The sequence below is a fragment of the Ovis aries genome, chromosome 14 (genome assembly GCF_016772045.2).
Source record: "Ovis aries strain OAR_USU_Benz2616 breed Rambouillet chromosome 14, ARS-UI_Ramb_v3.0, whole genome shotgun sequence".
NCBI classification, from domain to species: domain Eukaryota; kingdom Metazoa; phylum Chordata; class Mammalia; order Artiodactyla; family Bovidae; genus Ovis; species Ovis aries.
Window position 1 is genome coordinate 51,941,910 of NC_056067.1, and position 20,306 is coordinate 51,962,215.

Consider the following 20,306-nt stretch of genomic DNA (forward strand, 5'->3'; position numbering starts at 1 on the left):
TTTGGATGAGGAATTCAGCGACCCAGATAGAAATTTAGGTAAGCACCGAGCAGTTGTTCACTGTCATGGTTAACTCTCCATATATTGTGCTTCTCGACAGCCCTGTGCTGTCCCTCACCTGGTCCCAGTGGGACATCTCTTTCCCTGGGTATTACATGGTCTGTACTGGTCACCTGCTCCCACCTTTCCCCTCCTACAGTTCATTCTTGAAGTGGCGAAGGGATCCTTTGTAACTTTAAGTCAGATTGTGTTAGTTGTCTGTTCAAAATTCTCTTATGGATTGTTTTACTTAGAATGAAAACCACTTAAAGCAACTTCTGGAATCCTCTAATGGTCTGCTTTTCGACCCCACCACCTCCCTGAGTACCTCTCCTCTCCTCCTTCTGACTCTGTCTTTTCCATCTCCATCCTCCCTCCTGTCTCAGACCTGCGAAGGATGTATCTCCTTGTCCTCTCTGCCTGGAATGCTCTTTCACCTGTAATCCTTCAGGCCTATGTACTTACCTCAGGTCACTCACCTTCAAGAGGAAGAGAGGGCTGTCCTTGGACCACCCTATAGAAAATCCAGTCCTCTCTTTCTTTCTCTGCCCTGCCTTGTGTGATCTCTGAGCACTGATCTTCACTCATGTACATACATTTTGGTTTACCTGTTGGTCACTTCTCTCTCTTCCCCTGGAGGGTATTCCAGGAATGGAGGAATTTGTCACTGTTGTTTTTTAATATTGATTTCTTTATTTTGCAGTGCCAGTCTTAGTTGAGGCATGCTGGATTTTCAATCTTCATTCCCTATGTGAGATCTAGTTCCCTGACTAGAGATCAAACCCAGGCCACCTGCATTGGCAGTGTGGAGTCTTAGCCACTGGACCACTAGGGAAGTCCCCAGAGTAGAGGAATTTGGTCTGTTCCATTTATAACTTTCAAGCCTAAGTGCTTAGAATAGCCTTGGTACATGACAAGGACTCTAAATATTTGTTGAATAAATGGATGAGTCAATGGATAGAGAAATTTGCCTACCACTTAAATAGCCAATGGCTGGTGAACAAATCTGAGTGAATAGGGATATTGCGAAATGTTTTTGTGTCTTCCAACGAATTCCTAGCCTAATTCTCAGAGAAGGAAATGGGAACCCACTCCAGTACTCTTGCCTGGAAACTCCCATGGATGGAGGAGCCTGGTAGGCTGCAGTCCCTGGGGTCACTAAGGGTTGGATACAACTGAAGCAACTTAGCAGCAGCAGCAGCCTAATTCTAACTTCTCAGGTCCTATGGTGTATATGTGGGTGTTTGCCTTTCCGTACAAGTTGACCCTCATCAACTTGAGCAGGCACACACATAGAACCTGTAATTATAACCAAACTGAGTGAATGCTTTTCCTGTGACTTTCCTTTAGCCATTAGTAGCAAGCATATTCATTTGGGGAGAAATTTGTTTTTTGAATGAAGAATTCTTATGTCTACTTAGGTAGCTTTTCATAGAAGGAAAAAAAAATTCTATTTCCTTATCCATCATATCTGGGGGGGAAAGGTCTCAGAAAATAGCTAACTGGTGAGTTAGTCTTGCCCTGAAAAGATTTTCCCAGCTCTGTCCCATCTCCTTCCTCCCAAGCCCACCTCAATAACAAGAAATGGATCTTAGGTTGTTACTTCTACAAACATTTTGTTTGTGTGGCGGTTTGTACATATCCTTTGGAAGGAATTTCAGATCATGTTTGCCTTGACTGTTTTGATGATTCTTTGACAGTGTCTAGTCTTTCTAAGGAGATGACAATGGCAACCCACTCCAGTACTCTTGCCTGGAAAATCCCATGGATGGAGGAGCCTGGTAGGCTGCAGTCCATGGGGTCACAAAGTCGGGTACGACTGAGCAACTTCACTTGCACTTTTCACTTTCCTGCATTGGAGAAGGAAATGGCAACCCACTCCAGTGTTCTTGCCTGGAGAATCCCAGGGATGGGGGAGCCTGGTGGGCTGCAGTCTGTGGGGTTGCACAGAGTCAGACATGACTGAAGCAACTTAGCAGCAGCAGCAGCAGTCTTTCTAAATACTTATCATAAGCTATGGAATTTATTCCCACCTCACTCATAAACTGCCTTCTTCACTTTGGAAATCATTCTTGTTAAAGGCCAACGTATTTATGTCCAGAATTTTTCCATGCTGTGGTTATTTTTTTAAAAAAATAAGCAGCCAGTTTGTTTTCTTTATTTATGTGTTTGGCTGTGCCAGGTCTTAGCTGTGGTGTGTGGCATCTCTAAGTTGCAACAGGTAAACTCTTAGTTACAGCATGTGAGATCTAGTTCCCAAACAGGGATCAAACCTGGAACCCTTGCATTGGGAACTGGACCACCAGGGAAGTCCTTTTGATGCTGAGAGATCATTCTTCCTTAGCCTGTAAATGTTGATTCCTACTTTAGGGGGATGTGGAGCCATATTAGGCTGTATAGCTACCTCAGAAGGATCCAGTGTATAGGTTTCAGATTATCATACTGATGTGCTGCCTACTGCACTAAGAAGCCAGAGTATTGTATAGGTTTTCGTGCTTTTTTTCACCCCCACTGACTCTGAGCACCTTGAATCTTCTCGGCACTACCCCCTTGGTGTACTGCTGCCTGTGCAGCTTTTCAGCACGCTCTACTTTCCAGTGCTTTTCCTCTTTCAGACACCTTCCTTCTGAAAGCTCTTTTGCTTCTCTGACTTGATTCAGGGATAGTCTAGAATTCAAAATTATTGAGCATCCTGGAAATCAAACTGGGGTTCACCCATACATGCCTTCCGTAAGCCCTGACTAACTTAACTGCCAAACATTGTGAAACCTGTGAGCACAGCAAAATGCTTGTCTGTCTTGATACTGTACTGTGATAGAAGCGATATGTAATTTTTGAAAGATGCTGTAAATAGTATGTCAGATAGCATTTTGTTTTACATGGTTTTCATTACTTCTAAGTATTTGGGAGTTTAATGGACCATCTCTTGGTTGCTGTCAATATATAAACCTGAGAACTTTATTTGTGGGGAAAAAGATAAGTCAAACCATGCTGGGGTTCATTAAAGTCTCATAGTGTGTCTTAAGTGTGAAATCTTGACTCTTTAAACAAAGCTTTCACCTGTCCACGTCTCTCAATTCTCTGTCGTTATAGAAGAAAACAATCAAAGTGAGTTGAGGGCCGTTCAAGAGAGAGGATTACATGAAGAGCTTTCCTGCTGGCAAATCTGGCAACAGATTGCGAATGACTTAACCAGATGTCAAGACTCCATGATAAATAGTTGTCAGTTCCACAAACAAGGTCATTCCCTGCACCAGGTTGGGGCAGGACTATCTATTCAGATTTCTGAAGATGAGAACTATATATTAAATGAGAAAGCGGGTGATCCTGGTGATACTAGAAATCCAAGGTTTGCATCTTTGAGAACCCTCGATTCTTGGAGAAAAAGTTCCTTGACTGAGTCACAGAATTATCAGAATAGATACCAGGAAATTTCCACGCAAAGTAAACTGTGTCGGTGTGAAGAGGATGTTGACGGTGTTGGTCAGATTTCATACCACCTTGGTGATCGAGGAGTACACAAGAATGAAAAGTCTTACTGCCACAATGATGATAGAAAAGACAGCACGGAGGTTTCCACATTGGATCAGAATAGTATGATTCACACAGGACGAAAACCTTACCAGTGTAAAAGAACCTTCACCAGCCTTTCTACCTTTGATCTTCACCAGCAGTTACACTCGAAAGAGACATCTCACGTGTGCAGTGAGTGTGGAAAAGGCTTCCGTTATAGCTCAGTTCTTCATATTCATCGGAGAGTTCACATAGGAGAAAAATGCAGTGTGTGTGATGAGTGTGGAAAGGAATTCCGTCAGAGCTCACAACTGCAAACTCATCAGAAAGTCCACAGCATAAAGAAACCATTCACATGTGAGGAATGTGGGAAAGGCTTCAGTCGTCAGTCAGCACTTACTGTTCATGGTAAAGTCCACACGGGAGAGAAACCTTACAGTTGTGAGGAGTGTGGCAGAGCCTTCAGTCAGGCCTCCCACCTTCAGGACCATCAGAGAGTCCACACTGGGGAGAAACCATTCATATGTGATGCATGTGGTAAGAGCTTCAGTCGGAATTCACACCTTCAGTCCCACCAGAGAGTCCATACAGGAGAGAAACCGTACAAATGTGAGGAGTGTGGGAAGGGCTTCATTTGTAGCTCAAATCTGTACATTCACCAGAGAGTCCACACAGGAGAAAAACCCTACAAATGTGAGGAATGTGGGAAAGGCTTTAGTCGGCCTTCAAGTCTTCAGGCCCATCAGGGAATCCACACTGGAGAGAAGTCATATGTATGTAATGTGTGTGGTAAAGGCTTTACTCTGAGTTCAAACCTTCAGGCACATCAGAGAGTCCACACAGGGGAGAAACCATACAGATGTGAGGAGTGCGGGAAGAACTTCAGGAGGAACTCCCATTATCAAGTTCATCTGGTCGTCCACACAGGAGAAAAACCCTATAAATGTGAAGTGTGTGGGAAGGGCTTCAGTCAGAGTTCGTATCTTCAAATCCATCAGAAGGCCCATAGCGTAGAGAAACCCTACAAATGTGAAGAGTGTGGGCAGGGCTTCAATCAGAGTTCACGACTTCAGATCCACCAGCTGATCCATACTGGTGAGAAACCATACAAATGCGAAGAGTGTGGGAAGGGATTCAGTCGTAGAGCAGATCTTAAAATTCACTGCAGAATCCACACTGGAGAGAAACCATACAATTGTGAGGAGTGTGGAAAAGTCTTCAGGCAGGCCTCAAATCTCCTGGCCCATCAGAGAGTCCACAGTGGAGAAAAGCCATTCAAATGTGAAGAATGTGGCAAGAGCTTTGGTCGGAGTTCACACCTTCAAGCCCACCAAAAAGTCCACACTGGAGAGAAGCCATACAAATGTGAGGAGTGTGGGAAGGGCTTCAAGTGGAGCCTGAACCTCGACATGCATCAGAGGGTCCACACAGGAGAGAAACCATATAAGTGTGGGGAGTGTGGGAAGCACTTCAGTCAGGCCTCAAGTCTTCAGCTTCATCAGAGTGTCCACACTGGAGAGAAGCCCTACAGATGTGACGTGTGTGGTAAAGTCTTCAGTCGGTCTTCACAACTTCAGTCTCATCAGAGAGTCCACACAGGGGAGAAACCTTACAAGTGTGAGATGTGTGGTAAGAGCTTCAGTTGGCGCTCCAATCTAACAATTCATCAAAGAATCCATGTTGCTGATAAATCCTATAAAAGTCATAGGGGTGGTAAGACCAACAGAGATTCAACTTAGGAGAAAAGTTCTATAAAGTGATTTTTTTAAAACTCAAGTGTCATGTGAATTCTTGGTTGTCAAGTTCAAAAGAAAAAAAAAAATCATTTGTTTCATTAAAAAGTCAGCATTTTAACCATAGCTCAACATGTCCCAGTAGTCAGAAGGCCACATAACGGAGATCCCTTATAAGGGGTATAGTAAGGGCTTCAGTTCAACTTTGACCTTATTATTCAATACTACTCAGAGGAGAAGACTTAGTATGATTTTATCAGGCCTTGTACAAAAGTATGATGGATGGGTCAAAAGTAATGCCCATTAGAACTCTTGTTGCCCAGTAGTCTCTCCAGAATGCAGAGACTTTGTTCTGAATTTGCATAGTCTGATCATGGCCAAGTAATACTTCATGTGAAAGTTGCTCAGTCATGTCTGACTCTCTGCGACCCCATGGACTATACAGTCCATGGAATTCTCCAGGCCAGGATACTGGAGTAGGTAGCCTTTCCCTTCTCCAAGGTATCTTCCCAACCCAGAAATCGAACCCAGGCCTCCTGCATTGCAGGTGGATTCTTTACCAGCTGAGCCACAAAGGAAACCCATAATACTTCATAGGTGCTCAATATTTGTTACATATAGGTAATTGAAAAATGTTTTATAAATTATATTGCTATCACACTCAAAATTTCATAAGTTTTATTCAGAACAGGTAATTAAATGTGGCCTTAAAAGTAGTTCAGAGAGACAAAGAGTTAAAAGTATAAGTAAACCACTCAGTACTGCAGTGTGCAGTATTTGACATTGTCCCATTTTGATTAGCTCCTCTTGTCTGCCTAGCCTTGCTTCCAGTTGTATCTTAAGATACCATCTTGGAGTTTGTCTAGTATTCTGTCAGATTTATACAGTATAAATTCAGTTACTTTTTGTGACAGTATGAAATGAAGTGAAAGTTGCTCAGTCATGTCCAACTCTTTGCAATTCTCTAGGCCAGAATACTATGGGTAGCCTTTCCCTTCTCCAGGAGATCTTCCCAACCCAGGGATTGAATCCAGGTCTCCTACATTGCAGGAGGATTCTGTACCAGCTGAGCTGCAAGGAAGCCGTTGTGACAGTATAGACTTACTGAAAAAATGGATTGTTAATCTTGCAGTACAGAAAACATACTATTGATTCTTTTTTCAAGTCAGAGTTATTAATGACAGTGACAAAGGACAAACATTTCTAGTAAATGAATCGATTGTTGGTTTTTTATTCTCCACATTTCCATCTAGGCTTTGATGTCATAGTCTTCCAAAGGTCTTAGTGTTAACTTTGATCAAGACTTCCAAAGTTAAGAAGAGACGCTGTTTATAAGGTAGATTACTTTCATCAAGTTCTCTACCCCATTACTACTCCTTCCTGGCCTGAAATAAAAGGAAAAAACCTATTTGTTGGAAGTTGGTCATTTCATCAGATACATTGATTCAGTGACTGACTTGCACACTTTTCCTAGCGATGAATTGAAAAATTGCTTTTTGAAGAGAAGTTGGCAAATATATATCAAAATATGGGATGTGACTTCTATGATACAAATATCATAGAAATGGAACTTAAGAGTCAAGTAGAAAAGGTGAGTAGCACATCAAGGATGCTGCTAAATTTTATAAAAGTGAAATAAATGTCCAGTAGGAGTTTATTTATTAGTATATTTTGGCATATGAAACCAGATCTAGAGAAATGATGTCCAAGACTCAGGACAAAAGCATGTAACAGGCTGATGTAGTTTAGGGACATCACACAGTTTAAACGTGTGTTTTTTAATCCATCCTGTCATCTGTAAAAGATATTCACCCTCATGTAAACAGTGACAGGATTTTCAGAGTTGCCACATTTTAGATTGCATATTTTAAAATTTTTATTAAGCATCAATTTTACAGTAAAATGCTGTGATATTTATAGCACTGTAGGTAGTAAAACATAGAAAGTTACTAAACATACTAATCGCTCACAGTTAAGAAAATGTATATATAGCCCAAGTTAAGGAATAGAACTCTGGGAATCAATTATAAAAAGAAATTTATATGGGTGTTCAAAGATACAGAATATCAGCTAGTACAACTATTTATTTTTGTAACTAATGAAGTTTAGGCATAAATCCATACAGCCCAGAAGATTATTTTAATTCCAACAGTAGAAATGAATACATCTTAGTTCTGTTTCTTACTGGGCTGATAATCCAGAGTACTGGCTTGTCCTTTCAACTGCTTGGTCTGATTAGGAAAGTAACTGGTTCATTCCAGGTACTGTAACCCAAAGAACCTTGAGCTATGAGGGGAAAGGAATTTAGAAAATGAGCGTTTTAATTGTTTACCAAGGTAACACTGGGCAAGCCTGAAGATAAAGAGTCAATATATGTAAGTCTTGGAGGTAGAATTTATCAAAGATTCCCTAAGGAAAAGATGTGCTTAGGGAAAGAACATAGCATGATGAGAACAACCTGTTGAGATTTGAATACTATTTCCTAGTTCTTAGTTCATTTTTCACTGATGTTTAACACTTGTTTGGTTAAAGAACTTCACTCAGCAAAAGTGAGTATGTATATGTCATGTGAGAGGCAGGTTTCTCAGATTCATTTCCTAGACCACACCTTCATGAGTATGAAAGTCCACGCTACCTCAAATTGCATTAGATGGTATATTTTGTTTTGAGTAGATATCAAAATAGGCCACCAACTCTCAAAGTAATTTGTATAGTTTAGTGAGTTAAGTCAAGGACTGGAAAACAACTGCCTTTTAAATTTGGTGGTTTTTTGTTCGTTTGTTTGTTTTGCCACACTTCTCTGCATATGCGATCTTCGTTCCCCATCCAGGGAAGTCTTTGCTTTCTATTTCATAGATCTCTTCATTCACTTATATCTACTTACCGTATTTTTTGTTATTTTTTAAATAACCAAGGGGCTATTTTTTTTTTCATTTTAATAATTAGCTTATGTATCAGTATATGCTTTCAAAAGCCCACATTTCTTCCTAATTCTGTATTAAAAATTCCCATTCTGATAGTGAATTTTCCTCCTTGTGGTTCTGTCAGTTTTGCTTTTCCAAGTTTGCTTTACATTGTATGTGAACCCGTTCTTGGTAGTTTGAAATTTATAAACTTTGTATATTTTATAATGCTTTTTTCTTCAAGGACTACTTTGCCCTATATTAATTATTTTTAAATTATAGGAATAATTTGAAACCTTGGATAATGCTATCTTCCCTAGAGAGAATTGTCATTTATTCCCCTGAAGTGCTTGAGTGTCAGTAGCTCAGTCGTGTCCGACTCTTTGGGACCCCATGGACTGACTGTAGCCCGCCAGGCTCCTCTGTCTATGGAGTTCTCTAGGCAAGAGTACTGGAGTCGGTTGCCATTTCCTTCTGCAGGGGATCTTCCCAATCCAGGGGTCGAACCTGGGTCTCCCGCATTGCGGGCAGATTCTTTACCATCTGAGCCACCAGGGAAGCCGGGACTTAAGTGCTAGAAGATACTAACAGAAAAGATTCACGCTAATCCGATTTCAAGTAATTGAGGTGATTTAGAGTTTGGTTTTAGTCTCCACCAAAGGTGATCCATTACCCTACGTTACTTATTCCTATAGGCAGTTCTTTGAGGTTTTACTACCGACTTCTCTTCCCTACCCCGACCTCCTCTCAAGCCCCTTGAACGTGGCTAAAGTGATGCTCAGCTTTCAATACTAGAATGATTGGGATTCTCAAGAAAGAAAGCAGCTCCAAACGGAACAACTTCGCCAAACTCCGCGCTGGCCTTAAGAATTCAGTACCTAGAAGTTCAGGGTATTCGGAAGTACTTCCACTTCAGGGGGCGGGGCCGTGGCCGTCATTTCTCCAGGGCATTCTGGGACGTGTAGTCTGAGGTCCGTGTGGCACAGAGAACTTCCGTTATGCCCGGCTGGAGCATTCTGGGAAGTGGTCCACGGGCTGTCTCCAGTAGATAGGCGGTGCTTTCGCTGTAGGAGGAATAGGCTGCCTCCCACTTTCCCTTCGGGTAAAAGTGTCTTCAGTCCCCGGGGCCCGGCTAATCTTGGTGGTGGAGCCAGCGAGTCTCTGACCCTCGTCCTCAGAGAGAGTAAGAGAAACCGCGGCCGGCTGCAGAGTTTGTGTTCCTCTCTGCTGAGCCTCCAGTTCAGAGAAGTTCCTGTAGCCTCAACTTGGGGACTGGTCGTCAGGTTTGAAGGTCTCCCGGGGCTTCAGTTGGCCTCCCTCAACTACAGTCAGTTCTGCCACTTGCTAGGGTATAATTTTGTGCTAGTTACTTACTCTGTCCTGGCCTCATTATTCGCATTATTAAAGTAGTGTCATTCAGTTCAGTCGCTCAGTCGTTGTTCAGCTCTTTGCAACCCCGTGGACCGCAGCATGCCAGGCTTCCCTGTCCATCACCAACTCCCAGAGCCTGCTCAAACTCGTGTGCTTTATCCAGCCTGCCATTTTGTATGATGTCCTCTGCATATAAGTTAAATAATCAGGGTGACAGTATATACAGCCTTGACTACTCCTTTCCCAATTTTGAGCCAGTCCGTTGTTCCATGTCCAGTTCTAACTGTTGCTTCTGAACCTGCATACAGGTTTCTCAGGAGGCAGGTAAAGTGGTCTGGTATTCCCGTCTCTTTAAGAAATTTACAGTTTGTTGTGATCTACAGAGCTTAGTGTCTTAGAAAAATTTCATGCATATCAGGTTAGTGAAAGGATCCGAAAGCACTGGGTTTTTTTATGAAATTGCTATAAGAAAAAGGACAGGAAAAGTTCAAATTCAGTAACTCTCTGATTACAATGGCCCGGATTGCATCGAAAAATTGATCACACAGTCTACGAAATTTGTCTTTCCACTCCATGTCTAGTTGTCCTTTGGACAAGAAAAATTCTTCTTTCAGGTTTTTAGAATTTTACTTTAAGTGAGTTTATTGTATCTGCCCAAGACTTAACAGCTAGGAGCTTCCCTGGTGGAAACCAGGGTTTGATTCCTGGGTGGTGGAAAAGCCCCTGGAGAAGGGAATGGCAACTCACTCCAATATTCTTGCCTGTGAGATCCCCTTGACAGGGGAGCCTGGTGGGCTGCAGTGCATAGGGTCGCCAAGAGTTGGACACAAGTGAGGCCACTAAACAGCTAATTAACAATGTTTTCATCTTTCAAATTCAGTAACTCTGAGGGTTGAGTACAAAGGCCCTGATTGCATTGAGAAATTGATCCCACAGGCTACAAAACTTGCCTTTCCACTTCATGTCTAGTCCTCAGCAGCCAAGTTCTGAATTATTTGACTTTTCTGTTAACAATAGTAGAAATCGATGATCTTCCCCCATTGCATTTCGGGGTCTTTCACTCATATCTAAAAACGTGAAAACTACATTTTAAAGCTATCATCCTCCCCACCTCCCACCCGGGCCCCATTTGTTTTTTCTGGTAGAGTGGTTAGAGTCCTACTGCATTGATATGTTTCTTATAGTTCTTTTTATTAAGATTCTGACTCTTCAAATATTAGTTATGTTTTATCAATGAGATAAAGCAAAGCACTGCTGGCGTCAGAGAACTGCTTTAGGTTGGCAGTAACAGGATGGCATGAAGGAGTTTCTGGAAATCTTTGGCCGAGAACTCCAGAGAGTCGGGTTGAAGCTCCAAAGGGGCGGGCATGGCCCTTCCTCCACTTGGGGTCCTGGGAAATGTATTTCGCCGCCCTACCCACCACCACCCCCGCCCCGCGCCCCAAATCTCTCCGGAAATGAGGGGCTGCTGCTCGTGTTCTCCAGGGCTTTTGGGAAGTGTAGTTCCTGAGCTCTGTGTAGTCAGAGGCTCTTCCGCTCCGGGAAAGCGCAGCCGCCACCATTTCTTTCGGTCTGGGAGGTGAGTTATCGCTGCGCCCCCTCGACCCCCCCGAGCTTTTCTGGTTTGAGCGTGGTACTAGTTACTACCTGGCCGGCTGTCTTAGTATGGAGAGGTCGTGGCCGCCGGCGAAAGCCAAAAAGAGGAGAGCAGAAGTGCGGAATCCCCCTGCTCTCCTCCCTGGCTTGCCAAGCAGCGCTGCTAACTTCTGTCCGTACCATATATGACGCGCTGTTGATTATCCGTTTCCCTACTTTCATCCTCGGTAAAACTGCAAGAGATATGGTCACTACTGGTTAGGGTTGTGATTAGATTCAAGTGAGATCATACGTGTCAGCAGCTTCGAATACTGGTGGCACCAAGGGTAGGCTTTTGCTATTGATGCAGTTAATCTTCCCAGGAGCACCGTTTTGACTGAATGCCCCAGGGAAGATACCCAGGAGCGATGGCGTGGCCTTTCCGTCCGGAGACAGCTCCTTCCGAGTTTTGACTGATCTCTTTCTTCAGGAAGCACTGAGTCACCCCGCGCTAGCGCCTCGGAATGTCCGCTGCAGTTTATACAGGAAACGTGAGACGAACACAGTCATTCTGTCCCACCGCATCGTTTTCATCGCCCGTCCTGAATCCGGAAAGAGGGGAAGGGAAGGACTTCCTGCCTCCTCAGAGCATAGCCGCAGGTACATACTAATGAAAGGTCTTTCTTGGTGGGTCATCTGTTTTCAGTTAATTAGGTTTCCTTCACTCAATAAATTGCCACTAGGAAAACGTTCAGTTATCTATTGAATATATCTGAGAATATTTAATATGCTTGTTAATATGTGTGTGTGTATTTCTACCATAAATATGTTTTTGAAATAAGTAAATATTAAAATAGAAAACATTTTATTTACTTTAGGTTTTAAATGTAAGAAAAATGTTTTGAAGTATAGTTGATTTACAAGGTTGTGTTAATTTCTGCTGTATAGCATATTGACTCAGTTATATTCTTTTTATTATGATTATCCCCGAATATTGAATACAGTTCCCCGTGCTACACAGTAGGACCTTGTTTACCCATTTTGTACATAATAGTTTGCATCTACTAATCCCAAACTCCCAATGCTCCCCTCCCCTATTGTCCGCTCTCCCCTCCTCCCTCCCTCTCTCCCCCCTCCCCCTCCCCTCCCTCCTCCCCCCCTTCCCCGCTCCCTGCGGCCAACAATAGTTTGTTCTTTATGAGTCTGTTTCTGTTTCATGGATGTGTGTCATACTTTAGATCCCACATTTAAATAATGTCATATAGTATTTGCCTTTTTCTTTTGGGCTTCGTTTAGTATTATAATCTCTAGGCCCATCCATGTTGCTGCAAATGGCATTGTTTTGTTCTTTTTAATTTCTGAGTAATATTCCTTTGCATATGTATACACAACATGTACTTTATCCATACATCTGTCAATGGATATTTAGGTGGTTACCATGTCTTGGCTGTTGTGGATAGTGCTGCTGTGAACATTGGGATGCATGTATCTTTTCAAATTATAGTTTTATCTGAGTGTATGTCCAGGAGTGGAATTGCTGGATTATATGGCAACTCTGCTTTTAGTTTTTTGAGGGATCTGCATATTGTTTTCCAGGTGGCTTCACTAGGTTACATTGCCACCAGTAGTGTAAGTGGGTTTCCTTTCCTCTACACCCTCTCCAGCATTTATTGTGTGTAGACTTTTTAATGATGGACATTCTGACCACTGTGAAGTGGTACCTCATTGTAGTTTTGATTTACATCTAATAATTAGTGATGATGAGCATCTTATCATGTGCCTTTTAACCACCTGTATGTCTTCTTTGGAGATGTCTATTTAGGTCTTCTGTCTGTTTTTTGATTGGGTTGTTTGCTTTCTTTTGAAATTTATTTTTATTTTATTTTGTATTTTGGGCTGTACCTCACAGCTTGCAGGGATCTTGGTTTCCCAACCAAGGATTGAACCTGGGTCACAGCAGTGAGAGCCTGGAATCCTAACCACTGGACCTCCAGGGAAGTCCCCCTGTTGTTTGCATTTTTGACATTAAGCTATATGGGCTGTTTGTCTATTTTGGAGATTAACTCCTTGTCGGTGGCATCATTTGCAGACATTTCCTCCCGTTCCATAGGCCATCTTTTCGCTTTGTGTACAGTAGGAGCAGAAATCTTCACAGTAGGGATGCTGTGTGTTGCTGTGCAGGTTGTTCCTTGTCCGTTGGCTGCAGTCTGGCTGACAGTCTTCTCAGTAGCTGCAGTCTACTCCAAGCTCTGCTTACCACGCTATGTGGGCCTATCTGCCCTGGAGCATGCGTGTTCGTGCATACTTTCTGCAAAGATCCACATGGGGTCATAAAAGCCATGGCCTGCATCTCATGGCTTCTTTGTCCTTCCCCAGTTATGCCTTCTCAGGACTCTGACTTTCCCCAGAAGGAACATGAGAAAATGACCGAGTTTCAGGTAAGTAAGGCATTGCTTTCTGTCTTCTAAGGATTTTATTTCTCAGAGATTAGGGACATCTTTGTCCCTAATCTTCCTTGGAAAGCTTAATGAACACAACACATCTTGAGTGCACGTTGTGTGCTAGGCTGTCTGTTTTGTTTGTTTTATCATCTTTGCTTCACAAAGCAATCTTTGAAAAAATTAGGGAAACTTAAAATAGACAAACATAATTTACAGTGCTACCCTCCTTACAAACTGGCTGTTTTCTCTTTCTCATTTTCTTTTTTCATAGGCACTCACAACTATATATTTGCAATATTAGAACTGATGGGATATACTTATTGATTTATTTAGAATTTTATTGTGTAACTGATTTATTGGCTGTGCTAGGTCTTTGTTGCTATACACTGGCTTTCTCTAGTTGTGGCAAGAGGGGGCTACTCTCTACTTCTGGTGTGTGGGCTTAGTTGCCCCACGGTATGTGGAATCTTCCCAGACCAGGGATCGAACCCATGTGCCCTGCACTGGGAGGCAAATTCTTAACCACTGGACCACCAGGGAAGTCCAGTGAGGTGTACGTGTAAGCATTAGATAAAGGTTTAATATCTAATTCTTATCAAAATTAGCAACACAAACTAAGACCCAATTGAATATAAATAAGGAAATTAATAGACATGTCAAAAAAAAGGAAAGTAGATTTATGAAGAAAACAATGATCATTAATAACTAAATGTGTGAAAATGTTAATAAATCTTTCTATTTATTTATTTCACTTAGATTCTTGAATTTTTTTTGTTTCATTTTTTAAGGCTTTCAGTTCAGTTCAGTCGCTCAGTCGTGTCTGACTCTTTGCGACCCCATGAACTGCAGCACGCCAGGCCTCCCTATCCAGTGGTTAAGAATTTGCCTTAACAAAATGAAATGAAAGAGATTATAATAAAACTGCTTATTCAAATTTATGGAGCACTTATTATGTTCCAGGCACCAGTGTAAGTGATTTACATGTATTCATTAATGTGATCCTTTCAAACACTTTGTGATTTAGATACCATTATAGAGAGGAAATTAAGATAGTGAGAGGTGAGGGAATTTGCCCAGTATCCTGTAATTAAAGCCTTGAAGTGTGAACTTAGCCTATGTCTTCACCAGCTGTGCATGCAGCAGTTTCTGGATGTGGCTCGTGCCTGTAAAGTACAGACCAGAAGCTGTGCACCTGTCCTGGAGGGTTACTGATGGCCCGTGACCTTTGCAGACGTTAAAAACAGTGATGGAGTGGGGTGGTAGGGAGGTGACAACACTGTCACTGAGAGAAAGAGACAGGTGTTGGGACCGAAAACTGCCTGGAGTCCCTCCAAATCAGTAACCGTTTTGGGGGTTCATCTTCTTTATCCTGCTTCATGCTGTCCTTTCAGTGGAGGTTGTAAGATTGAGTTGACACGTGTTTGATGTTGTAGGAGGCCGTGACCTTCAAGGATGTCGCTGTGGTCTTCACTGAGGAGGAGCTGGGGTTGCTGGACTCAGCCCAGAGGAAGCTGTACCAGGATGTGATGGTGGAGAACTTCCGGAACCTGGTCTCAGTGGGTGAGGACGGGTGCCCTCTGACCCTGAACCTCATCCCCCTTGAGAGTCTCTGATCCTTCTTTGTTTGAAGGGTTGGACCTTTTAGCCAATTTTTTTTTTTTAACCGAAGGTTAGTTTTATAGTTACTATTTTGTTGTTGTTGTGGTTTAGTTGCTAAGTTGTGTCCAACTCTTTTGTGACCCCCACAGACTATAGCCCACCAGGCTCCTCTGTCCATGGGATTTCCCAGGCAAGAATACCGGAGTGGATTGTGATTTCCTTGTCCACCTTGGACCTTTTGAAATGGTTCCCTGACCTGGAAGACAGACGTTTCTAATTCTCAGGATTCTCTGATCCCTGTTTACTTGGGCAGAATTCTGTCCAGGGGTGATTTTGCCTCCCTGGGGATGTTTAGTGATGTCTGGAGACCGTTTTGATTGTCACAGCTGAGGGAGGGGTGCTACCGGCATCTCGTGGCTGGCAATGCGGTTAAACCTTCTCCAAAGCACAACGCAACCCTCACCACACAGAATAGCCAGTCCAGAATATCAGTAGTGCCGGATTGAAAAACCCTGTTTTAGATGAACTAGAGATGCGTGGCTTAGGCTCTATACTTTGTCAGATATTTTGGTGGATCATGGAGTCACCTTAGTTTATTGTACTGGGATTATTTTTTTTTCTATAAAATAGAATAAGAATAGAAACTGTCAGAGTTCCTTATCAAGACCCACTCACATTGCAGCAAAACCCATGACCGTTTGCATTAAGTAGTGTGAGAATGTGGGAAATATGATAAAAACAGACATTGGCTAAATCTGATTTTATCTATATATAGTCATGAACTAGGTTACGACATTTCTTTTTTTTTGTTTTAATTGAAGTATAGTTGATACATTAATTCAGCGTTGTGTTACTTTCAGGCGTATAGCAAAGTGATGCAGTTGTATATACGTATTCTTTTTCAGTTTCTTTTCCCTTGTAGGTTATTACAAAACATTGAGTGTAGTTCCCTAAATTTATTTATTATTACAGTTCGTGATCAAAAAGTCTTTGAAATATCACTCAAGAGTTATAGAATTTGGACAAACATCTCTTTTAGCGGTGTGTTCACCTTATATATATAAATCTGGCTTTTCCTAGGCCATCTTCCCTTCAAAGCAGATATGGTATCCCAGTTGGAGACAGAAGAAAAACTGTGGACATTGGAGAGGGAAACCCAAAGAAATGGGCATTCCAGTGAGATCCACTCAGCTGTTCCTTCAGGTATTAGTTACTCTGCTTCTTTCCACATCCATGCCGTCGTCTCTTGCCTGTGACAGCAGCCTCCACACTGGTCTCCATGCTTCCACCCTTGCACCCCTGTAATCTCATATAGTTGCCAGACTGGGTCTTTAGAAAGCGAGTAAGATTACGCCATTCCTCTGCTCAAAACTTCCAAGGCCTCCCGTCTCATTCTGAGACCTTCCAGTGGACTGCAGGACCCTACCTGGCTTTCTCACCAAGTTCCTCTCTGATCGCCTGGCCGTTGACCCTTGCTTTCATCATCCCTGCCATCCTGGCCCTTTTTGGAGTATTCTTTTCTGCTTCCTGCCCTTCGACTTGCTCTCTGCCTCAGTGTCCAGGCCCCCAGCCACTCCCTTACTCGCTCAGGTCTTTGCTCGAATCTCATCTCATCAGACAGCCCTTCTGTGTCTGCCCCATTCACTGTCCCATCCTCTCCCCATTCTCCATGCCTTCACCCTGTCTTAATCTGTGTCTAAGCACTGACCACCTCCTGACCCAGTAACCTGTCTTTATTTCCTTGTTCATCATCTGTCTCCCTGTGAAAGTACGAATTTGGGCAGTTGTGTTTGCTGTCTCTGTTCAAAGCCTCCAACAGTCCTTCTGCGTGGTAGATGCCCAGCACATAATTCTTGGGTGAAGAAATTACTCCAAGAATTACTGTTGTTTGGAGCAGGGGTGAGGAAGCTCTCCTCACAGTCCTGACCTGTGACCTCAGCCTTCCTCATCCATGAAGTGCGCTTCATCCTCTGGATCCCCAGCCCCTCCGTGGCCCTCGGTTCTCCTGCCCTCGCTCAGATCTGCTTTGTTCACTTCACTTTCTGATCTCCTTTTCCTTTCCCTCCGCTTCTTTCCTTTCTCTTTAATTTGCACATTCCTCACTTCTACCCATTTAAATGTGTTAGACGTTCATGGGAATGTAAGTGTATATACTCTCCCTCTGCCTGAAGAATGAAGCAGAGAAGCTTATCTGCCAACATGATGGACCAGGCCCTGAATTCTGGGAACTGCCGATCTGCCTCCGTTTGTCCGTCTCCCTTCTCAGGTCTACGTGTTGCTTCACGTTTGATGTGTTCAGGAATATTACGTACTTGCTTCACAGGAAAGGATCTCGCTTTTCTTTTTCTTTTTTTAAATTAAAGTATAGTTAATTTACAGTGTTTTTACATTGCACACCAGACCTCCAGAATCATGAGCCTCACAGGAAAGGATCTCACTTTTCTTTTTTTTTTTTTTTAGATTGAAGTATAGTTAATTTACAGTGTTATTGCATTGCACACCGGACCTCCGGAATCATGAGCCTCCATATTGTCACACTTGAGCTTTGTGCCATAGACCAAGTCTCTCTTAAGAAATCTGGTAGCATTTTCTGCCACCCTTTCTCAAACGTTTTTTGTAGTTTTTTGTTTTTTTTTAAACTTCTTCATCATCCACGTTTCAGGATTTAATGGATCATTTTGGAACATTGTCTCCCCATGAACCTCTAATGTAATTCTAATTTCTTAACATTTTTCAATGTGTAACAGTACATACTCAGTAACCTTATAAGATAAAAGCTGTTCACAGTTATCAGAATGTATCACTAAATTATCAAACACTAGCCATACCAAGATGCCAGGCATTATAGTTCATCACTTCTCATGTAACAATTTCAAGTCGGCTGCTTATGAACAGGAACTGCCTCATCCCTCCAGCCAACTTCCCACTGAACTTCTGAGTAGCCACTTAGCTACTTAGAAGTAGTCATATGACATATATGGTAATTGTTTCAAACTGGATATTTCCAGGAGTCTAAGGGCATTGACATAACCCATGGATATTAAGGAGTTCTGATTAGGAAAGAAAATGACAGAATTCCTAAATAGATTTTCCAGTGTAATTCACATCCTAGGAAAGAAAACTATAGAATTTTTACAGAAAATCTAAGATTTTTCAGTATACTTTGTATCCTGGTGTCATAATAGGCTGATGTCACAGGCAACATGAGAAGCCTTCTACATGTTGCAATGAGTTCTGATACCAAACATGCAAAGCTCACAGGCTAAGGGCACTGCCCACCAGGACTTCAGACACCAGCCTGGGGTTCCCAGGGCCTCACTTCTGACCAACTGGCTACAAATTCAGGCGTTTCTACAATAATTTGCTAGGAGAATTCAGGACAAGCTCAGGAAAGCTCTCTACGTACAATTTACAATTTTATTATAGCAAAAAGGATACAGATTGGTACTGGAGGGAGATGTGTAGAGAACTCTGGGAGAGTTCTTTCCTGTCTCCCTCTTACAAGGACCCTTGTCTTTACTCTGGGCTCATCTGGAGAATCCAGGATAACCTCCCCATCTCAGGATCCTTCATTCAGTCAAACCCAAAGTCCTTGTTGCTGTGTCCATTCACATATCTGCAGGCTCCAGGGATTAGGGCATGGGCATCTTAAGGATGTTGAGTTAGCAAGCCTGTCATACCCAGAAGTGTACACATGACTGTTGGGACTTGTTCAGTCCCAACTTGACTATAACTTTCCATTTAAGGAAATTAATCATTCAGGACTTGACACCCCCTTAAACATTTTTAAGCCAGAGGCTTCCATACATTTTTAAAAATTAATTAATTAATTAATTATTGTGCTGGGTCTTCGTTGTTGCATTGGCGTTCTCTAACTGTGGCAAGCGGGGACTGCTCTCTAGTTGTGGTGTGCGGACTTTTCATTGTGGTGGCTTCTCTTGTGCGCAGGCTCGAGGTCTGCAGGCTTCCGTAAGTGCCACTCGCAGGCTCTGGAGTACAAGCAAAGTAGTTGTAGTGCATGAGTTTAGTTGCCCCGTGGAATCTTCCCAGACCAGGGATCGAACCCGTGTCCCCTGCATTGGCAAGTGGATTCCTAATCACTGGACCACCAGGGGAGCCCCTTCCATACATTTTTAACTGTGATCCTCAATAAGAAGTGTTTTGCATCCCAACCGAACATGAATATAAGGCATGTGCATATTTATGTGTGTGTCTACAGCTGAAACAGGCATTTCATGTCGTGGTACCCGTACTGCTTCTGATACACTTTTCATATTTTTAATCTTTTCTTTTTCCCCAGCGTCACAAGGTGTGGGATTGGTTTCACAGTTCTCTAAAACATGTCAGCAATTCGAAGGATTCTGCTACAGTGGGGATAAAGCAGTGAAGGAAGCAAAGTGCATGTCTTCCTTATGACTGTTATTCTAGTGGGTCTAAGAGGGAAGAAAAAACTAGGGAGTATTAGTAAATCAGTAAGTGCTGTGGGGAACATGAAGCAGAGTAAGACAGATGGGAAGAATGGAAAATGTGAGGAGTGGGGAGGAATTATTTTTACATTGGGTGATAGGAAGGCCTCACCCAACAGAGTGACATTCAAGCAGAGAGCCCAAAGGGAATAAGAGAAAAGGCAAGCGTCACAGCTTCTTGGACAAAAACTTTCTAAGTTGAATAGAACACCCCCTCTCCTCCCATTCGAGGTTTCCTTTGAGAGTCTGCACTCTGCTCTCTTTCTTTCCTCCACCCAAGTTCTTTCTCAGCTGTTCAAAGTTAGTTTTCCCCTTTCCTGCTGCTTTTCACAGAGACCTGAATCACTCCCAGGTTTAGAACAATGGATGCTATTATCCCAACCGCTTCCCAGATTTGCTCTTGGAAGATCATTGCTACCAGGACCTAAAGTACTGTTTTGTGTCTGCACTCTGAGCTTTTGTACCCTAACTGGGTAGAAGCCCACTTATTGTAAGGCTGCTAAGGAAAAGCAGGGGGCTTTTAATTGATGTTGCTTTTGTCTGGAGTGTGGGTTGTCTTAGTTGTGCTGCAGCCACCTGGTTTCACACCTACCACCCTCCTATCAAACTGTTAGACCTGTGGCTCTAAATGGATCACGTTTCCTTAAGAGTTTGCTGACCCCTTTC

The 20,306-nt window shown here is 42.7% G+C and overlaps 1 protein-coding gene across 40 annotated transcripts in view; it reads left to right on the forward strand.

The window, feature by feature from the left end:
- LOC101109384 (zinc finger protein 227) overlaps positions 1 to 20,306 on the forward strand; it is a 60,855-nt gene that overhangs the window by 24,336 nt on the left and 16,213 nt on the right. For 18 of the 40 annotated variants that reach the window (XM_060398661.1, XM_060398668.1, XM_060398669.1 and 15 more), the window contains one exon: positions 3,133 to 5,323. In XM_060398661.1, the coding sequence (XP_060254644.1) occupies positions 3,133 to 5,291 (2,159 nt within the window). In that variant the 3' untranslated portion in view covers positions 5,292 to 5,323. Of the gene's footprint in view, positions 1 to 2; positions 39 to 3,132; positions 5,324 to 9,230; positions 9,372 to 11,076; positions 11,139 to 11,624; positions 11,795 to 13,043; positions 13,573 to 15,008; positions 15,136 to 16,254; positions 16,378 to 20,306 lie in introns of those variants that run through there. The other 22 variants (XM_060398644.1, XM_060398649.1, XM_060398650.1 and 19 more) reach the window with 8 other exon arrangements.